The sequence below is a fragment of the Manis javanica genome, chromosome 3 (assembly GCF_040802235.1).
Source record: "Manis javanica isolate MJ-LG chromosome 3, MJ_LKY, whole genome shotgun sequence".
Classification (NCBI taxonomy): Eukaryota; Metazoa; Chordata; class Mammalia; order Pholidota; family Manidae; genus Manis; species Manis javanica.
The window spans coordinates 178,114,427-178,141,527 of NC_133158.1; the positions used below are offsets into that span (position 1 = coordinate 178,114,427).

A 27,101-nucleotide genomic window follows, 5' to 3' on the forward strand; every position below is an offset into this window, starting at 1 on the left:
AAGCATGAATGAAAGATATGAAAATTTCCGAAAAATGACCAGTGTGAAACACACTCCATTGGCTGATGGTTTTAGTTTCTTGTGCATGTGTATGTCACCTGCTCTGGAATATGTGTCACAAAATGACTGTGTTTTGGTTTTGTGATCTGAAAAGTGACTTACTGAGAACCCACGTGGAGAAAACACAACACCTCGTTCCTAAAGAGAATGCCCATTGAGTTCTTGAAGCACACCTCAAGAAAGGCCTTTGATGTGACATAATTTGGGGTTTTACTAGTACCTGAGCAAACCCCTAGAGATGACATCTTGTGATAAACACCTGCTGTCCAGTGAGTTCACTACTGAAATAATGTTGAGGGAATCCAGTCTGTAGGCAAACCTCACACTAAGCAAGAATAATGCCCTGATAATTAAAACAATTTTAATTTTAATCTGGTTTTCCCATAGAAAAAGTAACATGAGAAAATTTTATTCTGACAAGGGTTCTAGTCTTCAACATTTCATAGAAACTACTGGACACATCGATTTTAGCTATATTTATTTTCAACTATAAATGACATACTATTCAGTATCAAGCTTACACAGTACTAAGAAACCCAGTTCCAGTCACAGAATTTTTTTTGCAGACACCATCTCATACTGTACCAGAATGCTGCTTCTGTTTTTGTGTATTCTGTCTTAGTTTTACTAAAGCAAATAAAGAAACTGTCATTGTACTTGGAGAATTCAGGAGAACTTCATCCAAATTTTTACCACCATCTTTGAAAGAGATTTTGTACTAGTTGGTAATTTTGAGAAAGACTAATTTTCTAAAGCAATGTTTTCTTCTAGGAAAAGTGAACTTAAAACTAATTTTTAAAAGACAGTTCCTCCCTTAGCAGTGGGAGAAAATTGCGCACCATCACAGCCACAGCTGTAATCAGTTAGGTGCCGATTACATTTCCTGTCTGTTTCATAATTGTTATTTACATTTCTTAGTGGGGGTTTTTCATGCTTTTCTTCACTTCCTCTGCTTTGGACTTTTTTTCCTCTGCTTTGATTTTTTTCACCAGTAGATCTCCCAACACTTTATTGCATTGTTGTATAACAAGACTCACATCTTCAGTGTAAACGGCAAGCTTGCTCACTGTAAAAAAAACCCTTCTTTCTCAGCTGCTAGATCTCACTAGAGTACAGTGTTTAATAGGAAGCACGACTGTGTAGTGATGAGACATTACTGACAGCACTGAAAAATTAAAACATATCATAATTGTCACAGCAGCCACAGTAGCTTGCAGACTTAGGCCATGATTGGCCTAAAGTCTGTTAGAATTTCTTTTACATTTCTTTAAAGATGATTTCATAGGCAAATGAGAAAATTAGTTTAATGTTGTGGTTTTATCTCCCTTTCCCTTGCCTAATACTCTTCCTTTATTCCATTCTCCTCCCATCATGTGGCTTAGCTCTCTCTGTCCTCATCTCTTCAGTCATTGTTGCTTCAGTTTCTTCCTGATTTTGAAGGGAGCCGATAAACTTGCTTTCTGACCAGGGAGCCATCATATTTGATCACTAGGCCTACTCCCTTCTCCTCATCTACTGGGATGAATAATTGTAGTGAACTATTTGTAAAATTTAGATTTCCTAAGAGGAAAAGGACTAGGTGATACAAAACTAAAAATCAAAATAAATGATGAAAAGTAAATAGAAACTGCCTTTGAATATCTTAAAGGTGTTTTAGACCACTAGAGGGAGCCCACATTGTTCTGATTTCTGAATCCTGTGATGTGTGTAACAGCTTGATTTTATTGGCTCTAGGAAAGATACCTTCAACCGATGATTAATACATGCATACTTTTAATGATCTCCAACAGTTTGCTTTTAAGGAGAAAATGGGAGATCACCAGATCCAGACCACTGTCCACACCGGCATAGGACACCATGTGGGCGAAGCATTTGGCCAGGACCTTGCAGTGACTAACTCTTTGGCAGGATCCCTGGCTCTCCTTCCCTGCCCCATAATGTGCCCTGTCATCTTCTGCACTCTTCCTTCCACCAGCTCCCCGGGCAGATCTAGTTCCATTTTGCAGAATATCAGTCATACATAGACATTGTTTTGGGGTCTGCACAAATTGGAAGGTGAATAATACAACTGTCTTCCTCATCAGGGGAGGCATCTTAAGCTTGGGTGTACCCAGGTGGTGTGTTCTGGCTGCTTTCTGTCTTCCCTTCCTTTCCTGGCCTCTGCCTCTCGCCTGAGGGGCTCTGTTCCAGTGGTTTCTCACATCACCTTTGTTCCTCCGGATCAGCCCTCAGTGCTTGATCTTGCAGTACTGAATGCTTAAAAAGAATGAGCAGAGAATTTTATGTTACTAAGTTATTTTAAAGTAATTACCAGAGTGTTAATGACTTTATCCACAGCTGAGGATTTATTCTTATTGGGGCAAAACATGAGTCATTCCATATAAATACAGAAATTATGCAACAAAATTAGAAATGAAGCATTAATATTAATATACATACCAGGAATTTCACTTTAGGGCTCTTTCATGATTAGCTCGATTCATACTGTTTTTTTCTTTGAATATATCATAAAAATTCTATTTGGGGTGAACTGTACAGTTCTACCAATATACTTGCTGTGGGGAGCAGCCACACCCATAAACAACAAGCACATGAAGGGTCTGCCGGGGAGTGAGGGGCTGCTTCCCAGCGAATCTATAGAGAAGTGGTTTCTTCCCTAGCTTGCTGAGGAAACACCTGCCTGAAAGAGGCCTTTCCTCCTTTTCGTGGACTGAGGTTTTCTGTGATCAGGAAAACAACAGGGCTAATTTTGTCTTGATTGCTTGGTGTCTTTATTTACATTTAAATGTTTAATTTCTCTTGGAAATTACTTTTGTTTTTGAGGTAGGAGTTTAACTTTGCATAAATGACCATTTATTAAGTGAACCATCTTTTGCAGTAACCTAAAATACCACTTTGTCACACTTATTTTGTGATTCTTTATTGTCTGTTTCACTGATCTTTCTTTCTCCTTGTTTTCATATAGTTGTTATGGTAAATTTTAGTATTTGATAGGGCAAATTTTCCCCTAAAGATTTCCATCCTACATTTTTTTCCCCTAAAAATTTGCTGCTACTTCTTATACATTTGTTTTTCTATATGGACTTTAAAATTATTTAGTACAATTTCAATAAGATCCACTGAAATTGATTAAAATTCTATTAAATCTGTATGTAAATTTTGGAAAGATTAACACTTTGTTATGTTTGCTCGTCTAAGAACAGTAGTCAGGGTCTCTGTTTTATCAATGTCTTGTTATATGTCCCTCAATAAAATGTTATGGTTTTCTTCATGTAAGCTCTTTATCTTTTTTGTTTTTCTTCTTGGTAATTCATTGCTTTTATTAGCAGTATTTTTCTAATCAATTTCTGTTTCTAACTAATGTAAAGGAAAGCTTTTAAAAAAAGTATATCCAACAACTACTAAGCTTTCTTGTTAGTTATAACTGGTTGTTGTTTCTTAGGTTTATACTTACAGGTACAATACCAATGTCCTTTCTCTGCCAATACCTACACCATTAACTAGGACCTCCAAAAAATATTGAATAGTAAACATCCCTGTTTTAGTCTTAACTTCAATGGTAATAGCCTTAGCATTTTACCACTTAACAAGTTGTTTGTTGTAGGTTTGTAGTAAATGTCTTTGATCTTATTTGTTTTTTAGATAGTTGTTTTGTTTGTTTGCTTGTGTTAATTAGGAATGACTGCCAAGTGGTTTTTTAGCCTCTGTGCTTTACTGATACGGTATTTTGTCACTTTAAAAAAATGTAAATATAAATTATGTTGACAGCTTCCTTAATGGTGAGCCATCTCAGCATTCCTGTAGTAAATCATGCTTGGTCATGTTATATTATTCTGTTACTTCCTGCTGGGTTTTATTTTCCACTACAGTATTTAGAAATTTTACATCTATATATATAAGTGAAATCAGTCTCAGTTTTTATTTATCAGGTGTTGGCATTTAATCTATTCCAGCTTCTTAGAATGAATTGGGGGACGTACATATATATATATATATATATAATGGAGTATTACTGAGCCATGAACACAGATTGTAATCTTGCTGTTTGCACCCTAGGTGGGGGGCATTAGTATTCACTAGGGACCCAGAGAGAGATGTGGGAGCTGTGTGCAGCACCAGGTTTCTCATTCCAACAGTGAACACCTCCTCATCAAGGCCCTGGGCGTCCATATCATAGATGATGTTTTTCATAACCAATTCCCGCAGTACCTGTTGGAGCTCTGCATACATTTTCCAACTTCTGGGAAAATATGGTAAATCACCCTGATTAGACCAAACTATCCCAATGGCAGCTGTCAGCCATTTCAGGAGTACCTGAGTCCTTGAGGCATGACGGGCATTTTGCAACCACTGCCAGAGAGAAGGATGAGTCGTCGGGGAAGCCATTCTACTCATCTTAGTACCCAACATAGCAGTGTCTTACACCCCTATATCCCAGAGACATAAAAGCCATGTAGGCAGAGCTTCCAATGGTCTTTGCCTATACCGGACACTCATGTCCACCAGCTCATCCTGGGTATAGGGGCAGAGCGAGGAGTGCTCCCCAACCTGGGGAGGGGGCTGCTCCTCCTGCTGAGGAGCCCGTGGTTATTTCATTTTTATTTTCTTAATTACAGCTGGGCAGACCTTTAAAATAGGAGATGGAACCTCCAGCAGTGGCCTGGGTAGCAGATCCGCCAACGGCTGCATCGCCTCCTCTTCTCCCTTGGGCTCCTCCACTAATAGCTCCAACTCCACCATTGCCAGGGCTGAAGGCAATGCTCTTTCTTCCCCCTCCCCCCAGCCTCCTACAACGTGGCTTCTCCTGCCGCCTTCCCCCTCCCCGCTGCTAAGGAATCTTCTAGGAGCATGACTTGCCTTTTCAGTAACTGTCTCTCTTCTCTAACAGCATCCCATAGGTTATCACCCAGCAACTCCAAGCGATGCTGAAGTGTGTCTCTCTGCTGCCTAAGTCCCTCGATAATCCTCTCTTTCTCCTGTATAACATTTTCCACTATCTGGATAAAAAGAGACCCTACAATAGCAGCTGCTACACAGCACCCTAAAGTCTCCAAGCAGTCTTCCAACACACGGAGGGCTAATTCTGTGGCTTCTGGTGTTTCCACCCTTCCCCAGTTGTGGGGAAGGCCCCACCCCTCTAGGAGGTACTTTACCCTAGACCAATTCCCCACTGGGGGTTCCCAAGTTGGAAGCCCCACAGCTGGGGGGATAATAACAGATGGAGGAGCACCCTCTGCCCCTGCATCCACTGGGGCCTCCCACCATCCACAGGAGCAGCCCTCCCAAAGGTCACACTCATTATGACAGATTTCAGGTTCAGAGGCACCCTGCGGACTGCTCCAGGTGTAAGTCCGGGGAGAGGAAATCCCAGGGCAAAATACCTCTAAAAACCAAAATCAGTCAAAAGGAGAATTAAAGTTGAAAACCCATTTACTGCTTACAAACTGCAGTCCAGAGCCATCTTTCTCCTCTGCTCCTGAAGAAGAAAGCAAGCAAGCCAGGCCCCTTAGCCTCTCAGGTTCAGGCACACACTCAGTTGTGCCAGAGTCCAGCTCCCGCGGGGGGTGTGAAGCCCAAAAGGATGAGACGGAGTTGGCGCACGGAGAGACAGGACACAGAGTCAGATGGAGGTGGTCTCTCGACAAAGTGCCGATGACAGCTTTATTTATACCATTTTGCACAAGGATATGATTATTTTTTATTATTCTGATGATTAATTAGTATAGGCAGTTGATTAATAAGTATAGGCAAGCTTTTTTCTTTCTTCTTCTTTCTAATCTATTCATGGTTGGTCAAGTGTTAGACAGGTGATTGTTTTTCTGTTCCTTGACCGAAACTTTTCCTATCAACATGGACTCTATTGTGTTTTACGTTTCTATGCAATGCAGTTTCTTAGTGCATGTGACCGTAGGAGCGTGCAATATGTAGCAGCGACTATGGAGTCTATCCGCTCAGGGTGAAATACAGGTCACCTAGTGCCACAGTTAACTAGGATTCTTTCCCACAAAAATATTCTTAGCAACTTTAATAAATTTATAATCAATCTAAAATCATAAACTCATATCTTCACCTTATACCCCTTTATAGGGCACAGTAGGCAGCAAATTAAATTTCCCCTTCTTATCTACATTTCTGTTTCTTCTGTGTGGATACCAAAATCTCCCTGACATATGCTACACAGGTCTCCATGACTCCACTACTGCAGGGACTAAACAAGTTCTTACATGGTGAACAATGCAAGGGCATTCATATCATAGAAACTGTTTCTGTTTTAATTACAAACCTTAAACTATAAACAATCAAGTCAAATATGATGTATGATTATTCATTTGATTTCTATACTTTATATATGAATCTCACATTTTCTCCTTTATGTTTCTAATAAAATGCTGAAGTAGTAGGTAGATGCAAGATACAGATAGAAAGCATGATTTAGTGCTGTAAGAAGGCAACTGTAGATGATCAGGTCTGTGTCTATAGACTAGGTGTTAATCCAAGCCGAACAAGGGCAACAAAACATCCATGGGTGTAGACAATTTCTCTCAAAACTGGGGGGATGAGGTTCTAAGCCTCACCTCTCTTGATCCCCATTTTCTCACCTGATGGCCCCCCTGTGACTGTGTCTGTCTTAGGTTGTTCCTCCCTTGAGGAATCTTACCCGTCTCTGGCTAACCAGCCATCTTACGGGGCCATACAGGGAGATGTAAAGCTGGTAAGTGAGAGAGAAGTAGTATTCTTTGAAAAGGTTAGTTTTTCACTTCTTTGCAGATTTATACTCCATGGCTTCTATGCCCAGCACTTGTCTTGAGGTATCTTTACTTCCTGGGAAATTATGGTATTTGGTAATCTCACATATAAGGCACAAAGTTTAGTAAATGGCTGTAATTAGGACAGAAGAAAAAAAAAAACACCATAGAAGTAGCAGAGGGAGGAAAACATGAGATAATTAAGTGTCAGACAGGGCTATTCCATTCAACATTCTCTCATAACTCTATTTCTATAAAACTTTCCATCACTAGTTTCACTAGCATTGTAATAATAAAAAAGGGGGGTAATCTCAGTGGAAATGGGGTGGTCAATGTTTGACTAACTAACAGTAGGTTTCCGTACTTTATGCCAAGATCGCCATTGGGCCCCTGCGTGTTCCATTCTTCAGGAGCACGGTCCTGAAAAGCTCCTGGGAAACTTATGTTCTCATCCTTTCCACACTGCTCAGCAAAGGTTAGTTAACCCTTAGCAAAAAATGCAGGTAAAAGCAAAACCAATAGTATAATAGAAAAAGCAAGATCAAGGTGGGTAATAGGGGGAGCCAGCTGCAAAAGCCCCTGCTTTGTGGGGGTCTTCTTCCAGCTTGAGCTTCGCTACACAGCTTGAGTAGCATGGCTCCCAGCACAGTTGCCCAGGTATTTACCCATTGACATGGAGATAAAGTTCTCTCCACTCCTGAGGATATGCAAATGCACTAAAGCCCAGAGAGACACTCTGGAAACGTTAGTTTTACCCCAATTCGCTGTGGAAAAACCGTCTCTACTGACCCTACCCAGGGCGAAAGTGATCTGCTTCCAGGCCAGAGGCCTCTTCCTCAGTGATTTTGCAACCACATTCTTTTATAGTGTTTTAGGGATCTTGCCGTTTATCCTTAGGGTGCCCTTTTTTTTTCTTTTCATTTGCACTGTAAGCATCAAAGGAGCTACACTTCTCTAAGGAGGTTCCTGAGATTCCTGCATAACAACCCTTCATGCTGATGTACCCTGGGGCAGCCCTCAACCCGGCCCTACTCCTAAACCATGAGACAGACAGGAATGACTAAAATCAACCACCCCAGCTCTTCATGGTACTCAGCAGATTCACAGGCCAGTATTCTCCATGACTGATTCCTGAGAGGGGCTGTACTCTTCCGCAGTGGGCGTGACCAATCGGCTAAGTATCGGACTGCACATTTGCAGCTGACTGCATTGCTGAGTAGAGGCCTGTGTGAGCTAGGGAAACTGATTCCACACTCTTCAGGTGACCACTGGAGACACAGGGGCAAAAGAGATGGAGACGAATTTTCATTGTAACACTATGGAGATCCCACAGTCTGGCAGAACAAACAAAATGATTTTAATGTCAGATGCTCAAAACATGCTGTGATTCAATAGACTATAATTACAAGTACATGTTAGAGAAAAATCTTTCTTTTCTTTTTTGTGCTTAAGGAGCATTTTGCTACAAAAAAAAGGTCCTTCCAGCTGACTAAATAAAGTGCATATGAAAAGTCTTTCTCAATGAGAATAAGAAAAAGGCAGAAAGTGAAGGTAGTGACGCTCACAAAATAAAAGAGCTAGTGTTATGTTCACTTTCTTCATACTGCAGGGTTCATATTTTTTCCCGGATGTCACCTAAGCCAGTTATATCTTTCCCTTAAATTTGTCTTAATTTTTTATTGGTTGGTTTAAAAAACTCAAACAGGTATAGCCAGGCCCTTACCAATTTCCCCACCCCCACCCCCATGCTCAGCCTGAGCAGCTTCCACCATGTGGCCTTTTCTTAATACCTTACTCTTAAAATGTTTAAACATCCTGGTAGGAATAAATCACATTTAGGTTTTATGCTCTTTCCTAAAATAACATCTTCCCACCATTTGTGCTCTTCTGTTGCACTAAGCTTTCAGTTTAAAAATCACTGAAAATTTTTCATGTAGACACAAGGAAAATAAAAAGCAAAAAAATAAAATAACCCAAATTCTGGCAGTTGGGAAGAAGGGTGGAAAAAGCATTATAGAGAACTCCCTTTAAAGTAGTAAAATCATATTTTATTTTTGTTGTTTTAACTGAAGTGTAGTTGATATGTATTATTATATTGACTTCAGGCATACACCATAGTGATGCAACAATTAAATGCTCACCACAATAAATGTAGTTGTCATCTATCAACTTACAAAGATATTGCAGTATTATTAATGCTGTTACTTTCATATCTGTGACTAATTTATATTGTAACTGGAATTACTACTCGTACTTTCGCAGATCTGGGGCAGGTTGAAAAAGTAAGGGCACAGAGGGAAGTACGGGCCACAACTGAGAGGAGAGGTGCTAAAGGCCCCATGAGTATCTTGAGGACCCAGATGTGGTTGATGTGATAAAGGCCGGGGTAGTGAAAGAAAAACTCGATGAGCAGCCCAATAGAATATTGTTAGAACTGTGGCACCAATTAAAGCTGGAGCAGCAGTTCCAGCCGCTGAGGTTCAAGACACGGGAACCAGAGTCATGCCCGGCCTGTGTCCCTGCAGAACTTCCTGGGAGACAGTACTCAGGATTCGCCTGAGACCTCACCCCCACAGGAGGACGATTGGGCATCGCGGTTCAACTGCGGGTGGGGGTCAAAGTCCCCACCTTGGGGGACATGGTGGGGACCAGAGGCCACATGTCGAATTAGCAATTCATTGGTCCCCTGTGAACGTACAATGTGAAAGGACTGGTGTTGGTGGACACAGGAGCTGAGTGTTCTCTGATTCCTGGCAACTCTGAGCATTTTCCTGACCCCCTGCTGTGATAGATGGCTATGGGGGTAAGGCAATTAGAGTGAAGAAAGCCCAATCCCATTGGGGACAGGGCGTTTACCCCCAAAGGAGTATACCGGGTACATTTCTCCCATCCCTGAATATATTTTGGGGGTACATATCCTGCAGGGCCTGTGGTTACAGACCACTGCAGGTGAGTTCAGACTGAGGGTACGTGTGGTAAAGGCAGTTCTGACGGGACATGCTAAGCAACCACCTGTAGCTCTGCCTGTACCTCTGTGGGTGACAAATACTAAGCAGGATAAATTTCCTGGGGGCACAAAGAAATTGGAGAAACTCTACAGGAGGTGGAGAGGGTGGGCATCATAAAGCCCACTCATAGTCCTTTTAATTCTCCAGTGTGGCCAGTGAGAAAGCCAGACGGCTCATGCCATATGACTGTACACCCCCTTGCTGCTGTCCCCTCCATAGCAGACATTCTGCACACCCTCAGCCACGAACTGGGAACGTATCATTATGTAGTAGACCTTGCTAATGCTTTCTTCTCTATTGACATAGTGCTGGAAAGCCAGGAACAGTTTACCTTCACATGGGAAGGCTGGCAGTGGACATTCACTGCCCTTCCACAGGGATACCTCCACAGTCCCACCATCTGTCATGGACTTGTAGCCCAGCACTTGGCCACATGGAGGAAACCGCAAACAGTGTGGTTGTATCAGTACATTGATATGTTCACATCTGATTCTCTTTCAGATTTAGAAGGGGCAGTTCCTAGACTGTTGCAACCTCTACAGGAGAAAGGATGGGCTGTGAACAGCACCAAGGTTCAGGGACCTGGTTTGTCTGAAATTCTTGGGGGTTGTCTGGTCAGATAAAACTAAAGTTATTCCTGAAGCAGTTATAGACAAGGTCCAGGCTTTCCCCACCCCTACCACTGTGGCAGTATTACAAGAGTTTTGGGGTCTTTTGGGCTACTGGAAAGTGTTTATTCCACACTTGGCACAAATTCTGAAGCCCTTATACCAATTGGTACAAAAGGGCATCAGGTGGGACTGGGATGAGACATGTGCAGCTGCTTTTACTGCTGCCAAGCAGGCAGTCAAGGCCATGCAGGCCTTAAATGTAATGGACTCATCAAAGCCCTGTGAACTAGATGTTCATGTAACCAAAGATGATTATGGATGGGGTCTTTGGCAGTGGCTTGAATGGACATGCCAACCTATTAGATTCTGATCACAGCTACGGAATGGAGCAGAGGTCCTGGTCACCTTGATAGAGAAGCAACTGGCTGCTGCTGTGTACCACACCTTGCTGGCTACTGAGCCCATTGGTGGAACAGCTCCAACCAAGGAAATAACCACATATCCCATCACAGGGTGGGTGCAAGACTAGACCCAAAGGCCACGGAGTGACTTGATACAGAAACATTGGCCAAATGGGGCACATATTTACAGCAGGGCAGCACCCTCTCTACTAGCCCCTTAAGTGGAGAATTCCAAAGGCTACTGGGTCCTGGAAGCAGGAAGAAGTTGCTTTTCAGCCCTTGTTTGCCAAGACTCTTAATCAGGATGGAAAAACCCCTATACCTGAAGATGCTCCGTACACAAATGGCTCTAGTGGTGGGCAGACCCCAAAGTGGAGGGCTGTGGCTGTCCATCCTAAGACTGAGACAATATGGATGGACGATGGAGAGGGGAAGGGCTGAGGTGCAGACAGTATGGCTTGTGATCACCAGGGGCCTTCCCCCATAGTTGTCTGCACTAACAGCTGGGCCATCTATCAGGGTTTGACCCTGTGGCTACTGACATGGTATCATGCCAACTAAATGGTTGGTCACCGGCCCATTTGGGGACAAGAGTTGTAGCAAGACCTATGGGCCTCTGGTCAGACTAAGACTGTTACTGTATATCATGTGACTGGCCATTCGCCTTTGGCATCCCCAGGGAATGATGAAGCAGACACATTGGCCCAGGTGAGCTGGCTATAAGGAAAGCCTGCCTCTGATGTGGCCCAATGGCTACACCAGTGTTTCTTGCACATGGTGTAAAAGGCAATGTGGCTGGGAGCCAAGATGGCGGCGTGAGTAGAGCAGTGGAAATCTCCTCCCAAAAACACATAGAGCTATGAAAATATAACAAAGAAAAATCTTCCTAAAATAGAGACCACAGGACACAGGACAACATCCAGACCACATCCACACCTGCAAGAACCCAGCGCCTTGTGAAGGGGGTAAGATACAAGCCCCAGCCCGGCGGGACCCGAGCGCCCCTCCCCCCGGCTCCCGGCGGGTGGAGAGAAACCGGAGCAGTTTTTTTTTTGGCAAGCGCTTTTTGGAAGCCTTAGAGGGACGGGCCCCCGTTGCTGGGGAGGCAGGGTGGCGGGACCGGTGAGGAGGTGCCTGGGAACGGCGCCGGAGGACAAAGAATATCCCGCGTTTCTCCCTGCGAGACCTGGGGGCGGGTGCCTGAGACCAGTGCCTGAGGACGGAGGAGGTCGCGCGTTTTTCCCCTTTTTTTTTTTTTCTCTTTTTGGCAAGCGCTTTTTGGAAGCCTTGAAGGGACGGGGACCCCAGTGCTAGGGAGGCACGGTGGCGGGACTGGTGAGCGGGTGGCTGGGACCGGCGCCTGAGGACAAAGAATATCCCCCGTTTTTCCCTGCGGGACCGGTGGGCGGGTGCCTGAGACCGGCACTTGAGGACAGAGGAAATCGCGCGTTTTTCCCCTTTTTTTTTTCTCTTTTCTGCGAGTGCTTTTTGGAAGCCTAAAAGGGACAGGGACCCCGGTGCTAGGGAGGCAGGGCGGCGGGACTGGTGAGCGGGTGCCTGGGACCGGCACCTGAGGACAAAGAATATCCCGCATTTTTCCCTGTGGGACCGGTGGGTGGGTGCCTGAGACCAGCACCTGAGGACGGAAGAAATCGCGCGTTTTTCCCCTTTTTTTTCTCTCTTTTTGCCAAGTGCTTTTTGGAAGCCTTGAAGGGACAGGGACCCCGGTGCTAGGGAGGCAGGGCGGCGGGACTGGTGAGCGGGTGCGTGGGACCAGTGCCTGAGGACCAAGAATATTGAGCGTTCCTTCCCTGCGGGACCGGTGGGTGGGTGCTTTTTGGAAGCCTTGAAAGGACAGGGACCCTGGTGCTAGGGAGACAGGGCAGCAGGACCAGTGCGCGGGTGCCTGGGACCGGCACCTGAGGAAAAAAAAAAAAAAAAAAATCGCGTGTTTTTTCTTTTTTTTTTCCTTTCTGTTCCCTCTCTCATTGTTGCTGTTGTTGTTTTGGTTTGGAGAGTGCTTTTTGGAAATCTTAAAGGGGCAGGACAGGTCACTTAGACCAGAAGCAGGGAATCTGGGGATCTCTGGGCACTCTAACCCCCTGGGCAGCAGGGAGCACAGAGGCCCCTTACGGAGATAAATAGTCTCCCGGCTGCTCCCCCTCCAACGGGGCTCCACCATTTTGGAGGAACAGCCCCAGCCAGGCCAAGCCCACAGCAACAGTGGAGATAAACCCCAAAGCAACTGGGCAGGAAGCAGAAGCCCTGTCTGCGCACAGCTGCCCAGCACAAGCCACTAGAGGTCGCTATTCTCCCAGGAAAAGGCTACAAACCAACAAGAAGGGAAGCTCTTCCAGCGGTCACTTGTACCAGCTCTGCAGACTATCTCTATCACCATGAAAAGGCAAAACTACAGGCAGACAAAGATCACAGAGACAACACCTGAGAAGGAGACAGACCTAACTAGTCCTCCTGAAAAAGAATTCAAAATAAAAATCATGAACATGCTGACAGAGATGCAGAAAAAAATGCAAGAGCAATGGGATGAGATGCAGAGAAAAATGCAAGAGCAGTGGGATGAGATGCAGAGAAAAATGCAAGAGCAGTGGGATGAAGTCCGGAAGGAGATCACAGATGTCAGGAAAGAGATCACAGAAGTGAAACAATCCCTGGAAGGATTTATAAGCAGAATGGATAAGATGCAAGAGGCCATTGAAGGAATAGAAGCCAGAGAACAGGAACGTATAGAAGCTGACATAGAGAGAGATAAAAGGATCTCCAGGAATGAAACAACACTAAGAGAAATATGTGACCAATACAAAAGGAAAAACATTCGTATTATAGGGATACCAGAAGAGGAAGAAAGAGGAAAAGGGATAGAAAGTGTCTTTGAAGAAATAATTGCTGAAAACTTCCCCAAACTGGGGGAGGAAATAATCGAACAGACCATGGAATTATACAGAACCCCCAACAGAAAGGATCCAAGGAGGACAACACCAAGACACATAATAATTAAAATGGCAAGGATCAAGGACAAGGAAAGAGTTTTAAAGGCAGCTAGAGAGAAAAAGGTCACCTATAAAGGAAAACCAATCAGGCTAACATCAGACTTCTCAACAGAAACCCTACAGGCCAGAAGAGAATGGCATGATATACTTAATGCAATGAAACAGAAGGGCCTTGAACCAAGGATACTGTATCCAGCACGACTATCATTTAAATATGATGGTGGGATCAAACAATTCCCAGACAAGCAAAAGCTGAGGGAATTTGCTTCCCACAAACCACCTCTACAGGGCATCCTACAGGGACTGCTCTAGATGGGAGCACCCCTAAAAAGAGCACAGAACAAAACACACAACATATGAAGAAGGGAGGAGGAGGAATAAGAAGGGAGAGAAGAAAAGACTCTCCAGACAGTGTATATAACAGCTCAATAAGCGAGCTAAGTTAGGCAGTAAGATACTAAAGAAGCTAACCTTGAACCTTTGGTAACCACGAATCTAAAGCCTGCAATGGCAATAAGTACATATCTTTCAATAGTCACCCTAAATGTAAATGGACTTAATGCACCAATCAAAAGACATAGAGTAATAGAATGGATAAAAAAGCAAGACCCATCTATATGCTGCTTACAAGAAACTCACCTTAAACCCAAAGATAAGCATAGACTAAAAGTCAAGGGATGGAAAAACATATTTCAGGCAAACAACAGTGAGAAGAAAGCAGGGGTTGCAGTACTAATATCAGACAAAATAGACTTCAAAACAAAGAAAGTAACAAGAGATAAAGAAGGCCACTACATAATGATAAAGGGCTTAGTCCAACAAGAGGATATAACCATTCTAAATATATATGCACCCAATACAGGAGCACCAGCATATGTGAAGCAAATACTAACAGAACTAAAGAGGGAAATAGACTGCAATGCATTCATTGTAGGAGACTTCAACACACCACTCACCCCAAAGGATAGATCCACCGGGCAGAAAATAAGTAAAGACACACAGGCACTGAACAACACACTAGAACAGATGGACCTAATAGACATCTATAGAACTTTACATCCAAAAGCAACAGGATATACATTCTTCTCAAGTGCACATGGAACATTCTCCAGAATAGACCACATACTAGCTCACAAAAAGAGCCTCAGTAAATTCCACAATATTGAAATTCTACCAACCAATTTTTCAGACCACAAAGGTATGAAAGTAGAAATAAATTCTACAAAGAAAACAAAAAGGCTCACAAACACATGGAGGCTTAACAACATGCTACTAAATAATCAATGGATCAATGAACAAATCAAAATAGAGATCAAGGAATATATAGAAACAAATGACAACAACAACACTAAGCCCCAACTTCTGTGGGATGCAGCGAAAGCAGTCTTAAGAGGAAAGTATATAGCAATCCAGGCACACTTGAAGAAGGAAGAACAATCCCAAATGAATAGTCTAACATCACAATTATTAAAACTGGAAAAAGAAGAACAAATGAGGCCTAAAGTCAGCAGAAGGAGGGACATAATAAAGATCAGAGAAGAAATAAACAAAATTGAGAAGAATAAAACAATAGCAAAAATCAACGAAACCAAGAGCTGGTTCTTTGAGAAAATAAACAAAATAGATAAGCCTCTAGCCCAACTTATTAAGAGAAAAAGAGAGTCAACACAAATCAACATAATCAGAAATGAGAATGGAAAAATCACGACAGACCCCACAGAAATACAAAGAATTATTAAAGACTACTATGAAAACCTATATGCCAACAAGCTGGAAAACCTAGAAGAAATGGACAACTTCCTAGAAAAATACAACCTCCCAAGACTGACCAAGGAAGAAACACAAAAGTTAAACAAACCAATTACAAGCAAAGAAATTGAAACAGTAATCAAAAAACTACCCAAGAACAAAACCCCAGGGCCGGACGGATTTACCTCGGAATTTTATCAGACACACAGAGAAGACATAATACCCATTCTCCTTAAAGTGTTCCACAAAATAGAAGAAGAGGGAATACTCCCAAACTCATTCTATGAAGCCAACATCACCCTAATACCAAAACCAGGCAAAGACCCCACCAAAAAAGAAAATTACAGACCAATATCCCTGATGAACGTAGATGCAAAAATACTCAATAAAATATTAGCAAACAGAATTCAACAGTATATCAAAAGGATCATACACCATGACCAAGTGGGGTTCATCCCAGGGATGCAAGGATGGTACAACATTCGAAAATCCATCAACATCATCCACCACATCAACAAAAAGAAAGACAAAAACCACATGATCATCTCCATAGATGCTGAAAAAGCATTTGACAAAATTCAACATCCATTCATGATAAAAACTCTCAGCAAAATGGGAATAGAGGGCAAGTACCTCAACATAATAAAGGCCATATATGATAAACCCACAGCCAGCATTATACTGAACAGCGAGAAGCTGAAAGCATTTCCACTGAGATCGGGAACCAGACAGGGATGCCCACTCTCCCCACTGTTATTTAACATAGTACTGGAGGTCCTAGCCACGGCAATCAGACAAAACAAAGAAATACAAGGAATCCAGATTGGTAAAGAAGAAGTTAAACTGTCACTATTTGCAGATGATATGATACTGTACATAAAAAACCCTAAAGACTCCACTCCAAAACTACTAGAACTGATATCGGAATACAGCAAAGTTGCAGGATACAAAATCAACACACAGAAATCTGTAGCTTTCCTATACACTAACAACGAATCAATAGAAAGAGAAATCAGGAAAACAATTCCATTCACCATTGCATCAAAAAGAATAAAATACCTAGGAATAAACCTAACCAAGGAAGTGAAAGACTTATACTCTGAAAACTACAAGTCACTCTTAAGAGAAATTAAAGGGGACACTAATAAATGGAAACTCATCCCATGCTCATGGCTAGGAAGAATTAATATCGTCAAAATGGCCATCCTGCCGAAAGCAATATACAAATTTGATGCAATCCCTCTCAAATTACCAGCAACATTCTTCAATGAATTGGAACAAATAATTCAAAAATTCATATGGAAACACCAAAGACCCCGAATAGCCAAAGCAATCCTGAAAAAGAAGAATAAAGTAGGGGGGATCTCACTCCCCAACTTCAAGCTCTACTACAAAGCCATAGTAATCAAGACAATTTGGTACTGGCACAAGAACAGAGCCACAGACCAGTGGAACAGATTAGAGACCCCAGAAATTAACCCAAACATATATGGTCAATTAATATTTGATAAAGGAGCCATGGACATACAATGGCAAAATGACAGTCTCTTCAACAGATGGTGCTGGCAAAACTGGACAGCTACATGTAGGAGAATGAAACTGGACCATTGTCTAACCCCATATACAAAGGTAAACTCAAAATGGATCAAAGACCTGAATGTAAGTCACGAAACCATTAAACTCTTGGAAAAAAACATAGGCAAAAACCTCTTAGACATAAACATGAGTGATCTCTTCTTGAACATATCTCCCCGGGCAAGGAAAACAACAGCAAAAATGAGCAAGTGGGACTACATTAAGCTGAAAAGCTTCTGTACAGCGAAAGACACCATCAATAGAACAAAAAGGAACCCTACAGTATGGGAGAATATATTTGAAAATGACAGATCTGATAAAGGCTTGACGTCCAGAATATATAAAGAGCTCACACGCCTCAACAAACAAAAAACAAATAACCCAATTAAAAAATGGGCAGAGGAACTGAACAGACAGTTCTCCAAAAAAGAAATACAGATGGCCAAGAGACACATGAAAAGATGCTCCACATCGCTAATTATCAGAGAAATGCAAATTAAAACTACAATGAGGTATCACCTCACACCAGTAAGGCTAGCTGCCATCCAAAAGACAAACAACAACAAATGTTGGCGAGGCTGTGGAGAAAGGGGAACCCTCCTACACTGCTGGTGGGAATGTAAATTAGTTCAACCATTGTGGAAAGCAGTATGGAGGTGCATCAAAATGCTCAAAACAGACCTACCATTTGACCCAGGAATTCCACTCCTAGGAATTTACCCTAAGAACGCAGCAATCAAGTTTGAGAAAGACAGATGCACTCCTATGTTTATCGCAGCACTATTTACAATAGCCAAGAATTGGAAGCAACCTAAATGTCCATCTGTAGATGAATGGATAAAGAAGATGTGGTACATATACACAATGGAATACTACTCAGCCATAAGAAGTGGAAAAATCCAACCATTTGCAGCAACATGGATGGAGCTGGAGAGTATTATGCTCAGTGAAATAAGCCAAGCGGAGAAAGAGAAATACCAAATGATTTCACTCATCTGAGGAGTATAGGAACAAAGGAAAAACTGAAGGAACAAAACAGCAGCAGAATTACAGAACCCAAAAATGGACTAACAGGTACCAAAGGGAAAGGAACTGGGGAGGATGGGTGGGCAGGGAGGGATAAGGGGGGGGAAGAAGAAGGGGAGTATTAAGATTAGTATGCATGGGGGGGAGGGAGAAAGGGGAGGGTGGGCTGCACAACACAGAGAGGACAAGTAGTGACTCTACCACATTTTGCTAAGCTGATGGACAGTAACCGTAATGTGGTTGTTAGGGGGGACCTGATATAGGGGAGAGCATAGTAAACATAGTATTCTTCAGGTAAGTGTAGATTAAAAATTTAAAAAAAAAAAAAGAAAGAAAGAAAGAAAAGGGGGATTACTCCTTAACAGGATAAAACTATTGGTAAATCAAAGATCAACGCATGCTTTAAATATCCTTAATGTTGATCACTTAAAGGGTGTCAGATGATCAGCTATGGAGGTACTCTTTTCTGATAATATTCCTTTCTCTTAATTAAAAAAAAAAAAAAAAAAGCAGTTACTGTGTGCTGACCTCCAATGAGTTCTGCACAGTGGTATAGAGGGCATGTCAAAGTGTGGGCAAAGGGTCTGTTTGTTTCTACGCAGAAGATCAAGGCCTAGCTTGGATACCCAGAAAATGAACTAAGATACGATATGAGGAGGAGCTTCCGGCATCAGCACTCTCTGGAGGACTCGTGCCGGGGGATGATCATCAAAAAGCCTCCACAGGGATCCGGACGATGCTGCGGTTGTGGCTGCATCCAGCCCACCATCTCCTGGACTTGCCATAAGAAGGAGGAGGGAGATGTCTAGGCTGGCATGTGCATACAGTGAGACAACGAATTTGACTGGATCTGTACTGTTGGAACTCAACCAGGAGTTGGGAGGGGTGCAAGTTGTAGCACCCCAAAATCTCATGACTATAGACTATCTATGGTTAAAAGAACATATGGGATGTGAACAGATCCCAGAAATGGGCTGCTATAATTTGTCTGATGGTTCAAGTACAGTTGGAAAATATCCATCATATCATAGATAAATTTTCACAAATGCCTAGGGTGCCTAAATGGTTTTCTTGGCTTCACTGGAGATGGCTGGTAATTATAGATTTGCTTTGTTTATGTCACCGTATTCCTATTATGTTAATATGTGTGTGCAAATTAGTTAGTAGTTTAAAACCTATACATACTTAAGGTACTATACAAGAAGATATGTCAAAGAAATAATCAATCCTCCCAAGTTTCCTTCATATGCTACATCTATAGCTTTTCTTCTTCCTTCCTAATTACAAACCTTAAATAGAATTCGTGCCTCATATCGAATTTACCGAGTATCATAATTCCTCCAGGTGGTAAAGATACCTCGAGACAAGTGCTGGGCATAGAAGCCACAGGGCATAAATCTGCAAAGAAGTAAAAAGCTAACCTTTGCAAACAATATGGCTTCTCTCTCACTTACCAACTTTACATTTCCCTGTATGGCCCCGGAAGATGACTGGTTAGCCAGAGACGGGTAAGATTCCTCAAGGGAGGAACAACCTAAGACAGGCACAGTCGCAGGGGGGCCATCAGGTGAGAATTTGGGGATCAACAAAGGTGAGGCTCAGAACCTCACCCCCCCTGCTTTGAGAGAAATCTTCTGCATCCGTGGATGTCTTGCTGCCCTTGTCTAGCCTGGATTAATACTTAGTCCATAGGAACACACCTGATCATCTGATCATCTACATTTGCCTTCTTACAGCACTAAACTATGTTTTCTACCTTTATCTTGCATCTACCTACCACTTCAGCATTTTATTAAAAATAAAAATAATAATAATAATAGGAGAAATGTGGGATCAACATATAAATCAAGTACAAAAATCAAATGAATATTCATATTTGACCTGATGGTTTATAGGTCATATTGCATGATCAAAACCGAAAGTTTCTGTGATGACTGCCCTTGTACTGTTCACCATGTAAGAATTTATTCACTCTGTAAGAATTCGTTCACCATGTAAGAACTTGTTCGTTATGCTTCAGAAGATTGGAGACTGACGAGAATTAGGCTTGAGATGGATTAATGATTGTACATTGAGCATTGACCCCCCTATACTGAATTTTATTGTTGTTAACAACCATTTGATCAATAAATATGAGAGATGCCCTCTCAAAAAAAAAAAAAAAAAAAAAAAAAAAAAAAAAAAAAAGGCAATGTGGGCTGTAGCCTGTGGGTGGGGCTTGCCATTGACCTTTGAAGAAGGCAGCAGAGCCTGGAAGGAGTGCCTTGTGTGCTCTAAGAGGGACTTACACCGAGTCCCACAGCAACGTGGGGCAATAGTAAGAGGGCCAATACCCCTTGTTGGGTGGCAGATAGACTGTATTGGGCCTCTGCCCATATCAGAAGGATATCAGTATGCCATGACTTGTGTGGACATGGCTACTGGACTATTGGTTGCTTTTCCTGCACATTGTGCAAATCAGCAAACCACCAAGAGGGGCCTGGAGCATCTCTGTGCAGCCTATGGCTGGCCGCAGGTGATTGAGAGCCATCAAGGCACCCACTTTACTGGACATATGTTATAAGAATGGGCTCAGCAATTAGGAATAAAGTGCAAATGTCATGTACCATATAATCCTACTGGGGCAGACATGATAGAGAGGTACAACAGTTTGTTGAATACCGGCCTGAAGTTGGACACCAATAGTCTGTGGGGTTGGTCAGTTCACCTATGGACAGTGCTGCGGCATTTGAATGAGAAGCCATGTAAAGGAGCTTCGAGCCCTGTGGATATGCTCACCCACCTTACTGCCTGTCCTATACAATTGTACGTCCAAACCAAAAGAGCTATTGAAACCAGGATATGGCCAGCAGAGCAACATCCTGCTGGCAGCCCCTACTGCATTAAGGCCTGGAGACACTGTTGAACAGACCTGGCCCTGGACATTTTGACACATGGACCAGCGATGGCTGGCCCTTCTGGCACCTGGGGGGAAAGGCCTGGAAGCTGGCCTCCTGTGTGTTCCTGGAGTAACAGCTGAATGGACCTCAAAAGTCATGGTTATGTACTCAAAATGTCCAGGCGGTAAGAGCATCTTGCAGGGAAGTTTTGTTTTATCTTTATGGCCAGTGCATGCACCTCCCATAGCCCTATATATTGACCCATCTGTAACTCCCACAGGGAGGCAGATGAACGTCTGGTATACGAGACCAGGATGAGATCCCATTCCTGCCACTGTTTTATCACAAGACCACTCTCTTGCATGTACCCTACCTGATGGACAAGATTTGCCTATGCTGGTGTCATTAAAACATGTATCTTACCGCCCTTGAGGTTATTTTCCCCTACAGTCCTTGTGGCCTGAGTGCACCCCCTGGCTGCAGCTGCCGCGTGATGATTGCTCTGAACCCTCAGCTCCTGCCTGCCTGTGGAACGGACAGGCTATGGACTTAGTCTGCATGGGACTTTGAACCTAGCTGAATCCTCAGGCTTGAGGATTGTCAAAAGTTCATTGCTGTTGCTATTGTTAGGTCATTAGTCTGGTTACAATGCTCCAGTTTCTCACCCAGGGACCATTTTGGAAGAAGGGGAACTTGTGGATTCTAAGGCAAGATTTCTGGAGAGGTGTCCTGTGGGTAAAATTGTAACATTTCCAGAATATCTCGCCTGGCTTTAGTGCATTTGCATATCCTCAGGAGTGGAGAGAAGTTCATCTCCACATCAATGGGTAATTACTTGGGCAACTGAGGGCATGTCTGGACCTGAGAGTTTAAAGGGAGGGGCCTGCTTGCTTGCTGGCTTCTTCCAGAGCAGAGGAGAATGATGGTACTGGACTGCAGTTTGTGAGCAATAAACAGGTTTTAAACTTTATTTCTCCCTTTGACCGATTTTGGTTTTTAGAGGTATTTTCCGCTGGGATTTCCTTTCCCCGGACTTACACAAATGAAGAAAAACCAAGAGGAAAATGAAATGTGTTCTTAAAGGAGTCATCATGTTGTTTGATTTCTGCTCTGTGGTGCTTGGTGCTGACCACTCACCATTGCCCAAAGTACAGAAAGCTTATAGCATAAAACCATTCGTTCCTAAGAGAGGATATAATTAAATAATTCTTAAACATGACCAACAATTGGATCTCTTAAGAGAGAAATATAGTAAGCAGTCTCTTTGTCTAACATTGATGTCCTGTTGATTGGGTTACATGCCCATTACCCGTTTCTCCTGGAAACTGGCCTCCCCAACTCGGTGACTGTGAGGCATGCAGCCTAGCATCCTGGTGGGCTCTGTGACTGAAAGGAAAAGAGTGACACACAGCAGCAATTCACCGGAGAAATCCGCTTTATTAGGGAAAGGTGCTGGGTTATATAGGAAGGGGCATGGGGTGATTGTGGTGTTACTTCTATGGGGCTGGTGGCTATTGGCTAGGTGCTGGGATTGGGAGGGGGGTGAGAGGTGATTGGGCTTCAAGTGGCGCCGGCGGCGGGAACCGAGGACCCCGAAGAGAAGCCGGAAGTTTGCCATCTTACTGGTGGGGGCCCTTCATTCCCCCCTTTCTCCTCTATGGGGTTGTGGACGTTGCTTTCTCTCTGACTGATTCCTGCTGAATGGGGGTGGAGAAGGGAGTGAGGGGTTGAGGATTGGGAGGAAAGGGTTGATAGGACTCCCCACAGTAAGGATGAGTAGATGTGGACTTCTTCAGGTTGGAAATCAATGAAGGTTCCCTGTAACCACAGGTCGAGGACCTGTTGATTCCAATGGTGCCAAGAGGATATCGGTGTCAGGAGCCAGGAATCTGCAGCCATTGTTTCCAGGAACAGTTTCCAGTGGAGAGAGGGGTCCATCTCAGCATGTGGTGAGGAGGTCACGTGAGGGTGAGGGATCTTCTGTGGCCAGAAGCTGGTAGTTCCTGAGTAAAAGCTGGTTGAAAGCTTGATTAGAGATTTTTCTGACCTGGGATTTGATGAACTCTATTATACAGGGCAAGAAGAGACAGGCGAGAAGAATGATTATTATGGGGCCTGCAATGGGCCAGAGCTAGGTGAGGAGGGGGTTTGTTAGTATTGAAGAGAATGGGTTGGAATTGGAAGCAGAGTGGAGGCTGGAGGCAAGGTCGGTGAGTTTGGTAATGTCAGTTTCTACAATGCTGGATTCGTTGATGTAATAGCAGCACTCTTCCTGGAGGAAGACGCCCTTCTCGGCTATAAGCAGATCTAAGGCCTGCCGGTTTTGAAGGGTGACCTTAGCTAGTGAAGTGACCTGTCTTTGGAGAGAGGCTAGGGAATCGGCAGTGGATGTCAGGGCTCCCTCAAGTTTGGTGTTGAGATCTCTAACTGCCCATAGACAGTGACCCAAGGCTCCTCCTGAAAACCCTGCCCCAATGGCTGAGGTGGTCAAAGAGATACCGACCATGATGGGAAGGAAAGCAGCCCTTTTTGTGCGTGAGGGCAAGGGAGGTTGGAGCTCAAGAAATTCTGCAATGTTGTAAAGTGTAAGCTGTGGGATTAGGGTGACGAGAATGCAGGGTGTATCGGAGTTGAGAGGCAGTGAGTTGAAAAGACTGCCATTACACCAAAAGAAGTGTCCCGGTTGCATAAAAGTCTTAGAGCCGGAGGTAGGGATGTAGATAGAAAGGCAGTGAAGTGTGCTGGAGGGGGGTGGAGTTGGGCCTAGACAGTGGTGGATAGTGAGATTATCTGTGTTTTCTGGTTCCCATAGGGGTATGTCTGCCAGGGGGCGGAGGGTTGTCTGTCCTTCTGCATGGAAGGAGTAGTTGGAAATATTAAGGGGCACGGCGGCCAGCAGTGGGCGCTGTAGTGATGCGCACAAGAAACAATTGGCGGTGTTGAGGGTGTGGTTGAGAAAGATGGTGGTGTCTTGAATGAGCTGTAACCAAGAGTAGGAGGAATAAGAAGATGAAGAGACGCCGTCAAGAGTTTGGATAATGACTTTTTCGGAATGTCTGATATCTGATGCAACTTGAGAGATCTGGGAGTGAGAGGGAACATACTCTCGAGAGATATGAAGGGTACCATGGGGGGTCGAGGACCCCCCATAGTAAACTGAGGCTGTGACTCTGGCAGACCATCGAGAGTCCCAGGAATCTGGGATTGATAAGGAGAATGAGCTGTTGGGATATTTCATGAAACGGTTGGAGGAGTAATACTGTGGGTACTGGGAGTTCCCCATGTAGTGAATGGCACAAGACCAGTAGGGACATCTCCGGTAGGTGTCTGGCCGTCACCTGCAATAGGCTTGTTTTTAGTCATAGAAGAAGCAGAGGTAGGGAGAATAAGGGTAGCGGCGAGTGAACACTTCGGTGGAGGTATAAAGGCTCAGAGCAGCTTTTCAGAGGCAGTCTGATGTGGCAATGAGGGCAGTAACTTTTGTTTGATGCTGTGTATAAGTCTGTCTGACTTTGAATTGCCATACAAAGGAGGCTGAGGTGGCAGGGAAGACAATAGGAATGAGGAAAATAAGCGAGAGAGCAGTAAAGGAGGAAAAAGTCATGATTTGGGTATGGATGGCAAAGGGGGTGAACGGAATTTTGAAGGAAAGAGGACAGTAAGGTCAGGAGTCTGGAGGGAGGGAGAGTCTGTAAACTTTTGAAGGTTAAGAGATCTTTTAGGTGATGTGGGGACAGAACGGTAAGGGGTGCCCTGAATGTCAGTTTATGAGCTTCCTTCTGCAAGAGGTGTCCAGCGGCTAATGCCCGTAGGCAGGGGGCCCTACCCAAACTGTGGGGTCTAATTGCTTGGAGAGATAAACTACTGGGGCAATGGATGGGCCATAATATTGGCCTAGGACTCCTAGAGGTTGACTGGACCTCTCATGAATGTATAATGAGAAGGGCTTCGACAAATCAGGAAGATGGATTGCTGGCGCTTCCACAAGGGCTCGACGGAGCTTAATGAAGGAGTATCAGGGTGAGAAAGATAATGGTTCTTCAGGGGGGCCCTTGCTGAGGTCATATAGGGGTCTTGCTAACAGGCAGAGGTTAGGGATCCACGCTCTAAAATACCCAGCCAGGCCTAGAAAGGGAAGGATTTCTGTCTTGGTTTTGGGAACGGGCAGGTCAGAGAGGAGCCGTTTTCTGTCTAGGGTAATGGACTTTGTTGCGATAGGAGGAATCTGAGGTAAGTGACAGAAGGGGAAGAGATTTCAGCTTTGACAGGGGATACCAGGTAACCTCGGGAAGCTAGAACATTTAGTAGAGAGGCAGTGTTAAGTTGAGACTGTTCCCAGAGTAGAAGATCGTCTATGTATTGTAATAAAGTGGACTCAGAGTGATCATAATGAAACTGTTTGAGGTCCTGAGCTAGGACCTGTCCAAAAATATGGGGACTGTCCCGGAAGCCTTGTGGCAAACTGTCCAAGTAAGTTGTTCAGAATGTCTCGTGCATGGGTCCGTCCAGGTGAAGGTGAAAAAATCTTGGGAGGAGGGGTCCAGAGGGATAGAAAAAAATGCGTCCTTGAGATCTAGGACTGAGAAGTGGGATGCCAAGGCAGGGATCTGCGATAAAAGGGTGTATGGATTTGGAACTAAGGGATGAATAGGGACAATGGCCATGTTGAGTAGGCGAAGGTCTTGGACAAGGTGGAAAGATCCGTTGGTTTTTTTAACAGCTAATACGGGGGTATTAAATGGGGAGTGAGTGGGTCTGAGGTAATTTATGTTTAAGAGATCTTGAATGATGGGTTGGAGGCCTATGAGGGCTGGTGTGGTTAGGGGGTATTGGGCCTGACAGATACACTGAGAGGGGTCACGTATTTTGATAGAGGCAGGAGGACATAGAGCCATGAAGGAGCTTGTAATGTCCCAAACTTTGGTATTTACAGGGTGTATGAGGGCAGATCCGGAGCTTTCATTGGGTAGAGGGGGTCATTGGCTATGAGGGCCATCAGAAAGGGAGTACTGGGGGCTGTGGGAGTGGATATAGTTATGGAAACATGGAGGAGAGAAAGGATGTCCTGTCCTAGTAAAGGGATGGGACACTGGGGCATAACCAGGAAGGAGTGGGAGAAAGGTATGGGATTGTCTTGGATTGTGCATAAAAAGGGGGGTGGGTTTAATGGGAAAATCTGTTTACCTCCTACCCCAACTATAGGAGTAATGGCAGGCGTGGTAGGGCCCCGGTATTCTCGCAAGACTGAGAAGGTAGCTCCTGTATCTAGGAGGAAGGAGATGGGGCGACCGTCTACTATTAAAGTAACCCTGGGCTCCTGTTTGGTGATGGAAATGGTCGGGTGAGAAGCCCCCGGGCCCCGTCAATCTTGTTCTCCCAGCCCCACTGCGGCAGGCTTAGGATGAGGGTTGTTCGTCCAGCCTCCCGTTTGGGTGGTTGGGCAATCAGACCCCCAGTGGCCCATTTTGTGGCATCTGGGGCATGGGGTGGTAGGAGATCTGGGGGAGGGGCATGCCCTTGACCAATGTCCCTCTTTTCAACACTTGAAACAAGCTCCTGGGGGTGGCTTGTTTGTAGAGGGGCGCCCAGGTTGTGGTTTTATCAGCTGCGCCGACATTTGGACATTGGCCTGATCAGCCTTTTGTTTACAGCATTCTTTCTCCTCCTCCCGGTTATGGAAGACTTTAAAGGCTACTGTTAGGATCTCAGTCTGTGGGGTAGCGGGGCCCTGTTCTATCTTTTTGAGTTTAGCTTTTATGTTGGGGTAGCTTTGAGCTAGGAAGTATGTCATAAGGACATGTTTTCCTTCAGGTATTTCTGGGTCCAGGCTGGTATGCTGTAATAGGGCTTGAGTGAGTCTGTCTAAGAACACGGAGGGGGTTTCATCTCTCTTTTGAATTATGTCTTGGAGCTTTTGAAAATTGACTACTTTATGAGCTGCCTTTTTCAGACCTGCTATTCAGCAGGAGGCAAAAATATCTCGAGAGCGGAGACCCACGGCGGTGTTATAATCCCAGTGTGGGTCTTTTTCGGGGCAG

At 44.1% G+C, this 27,101-nt stretch overlaps 1 protein-coding gene across 4 annotated transcripts in view; it reads left to right on the plus strand.

The window, feature by feature from the left end:
- ANO10 (anoctamin 10) overlaps positions 1-27,101 on the plus strand; it is a 335,794-nt gene that overhangs the window by 140,921 nt on the left and 167,772 nt on the right. The window contains exon 12 of one of the 4 annotated variants that reach the window (XM_073232457.1): positions 4,677-4,807. The exons of the other annotated variants lie outside the window; for them this stretch is intronic. Within the exon in view, the coding sequence (XP_073088558.1) occupies positions 4,677-4,697 (21 nt within the window). The 3' untranslated portion in view covers positions 4,698-4,807. Of the gene's footprint in view, positions 1-4,676; positions 4,808-27,101 lie in introns of those variants that run through there. 4 annotated transcript variants of the gene reach the window in all.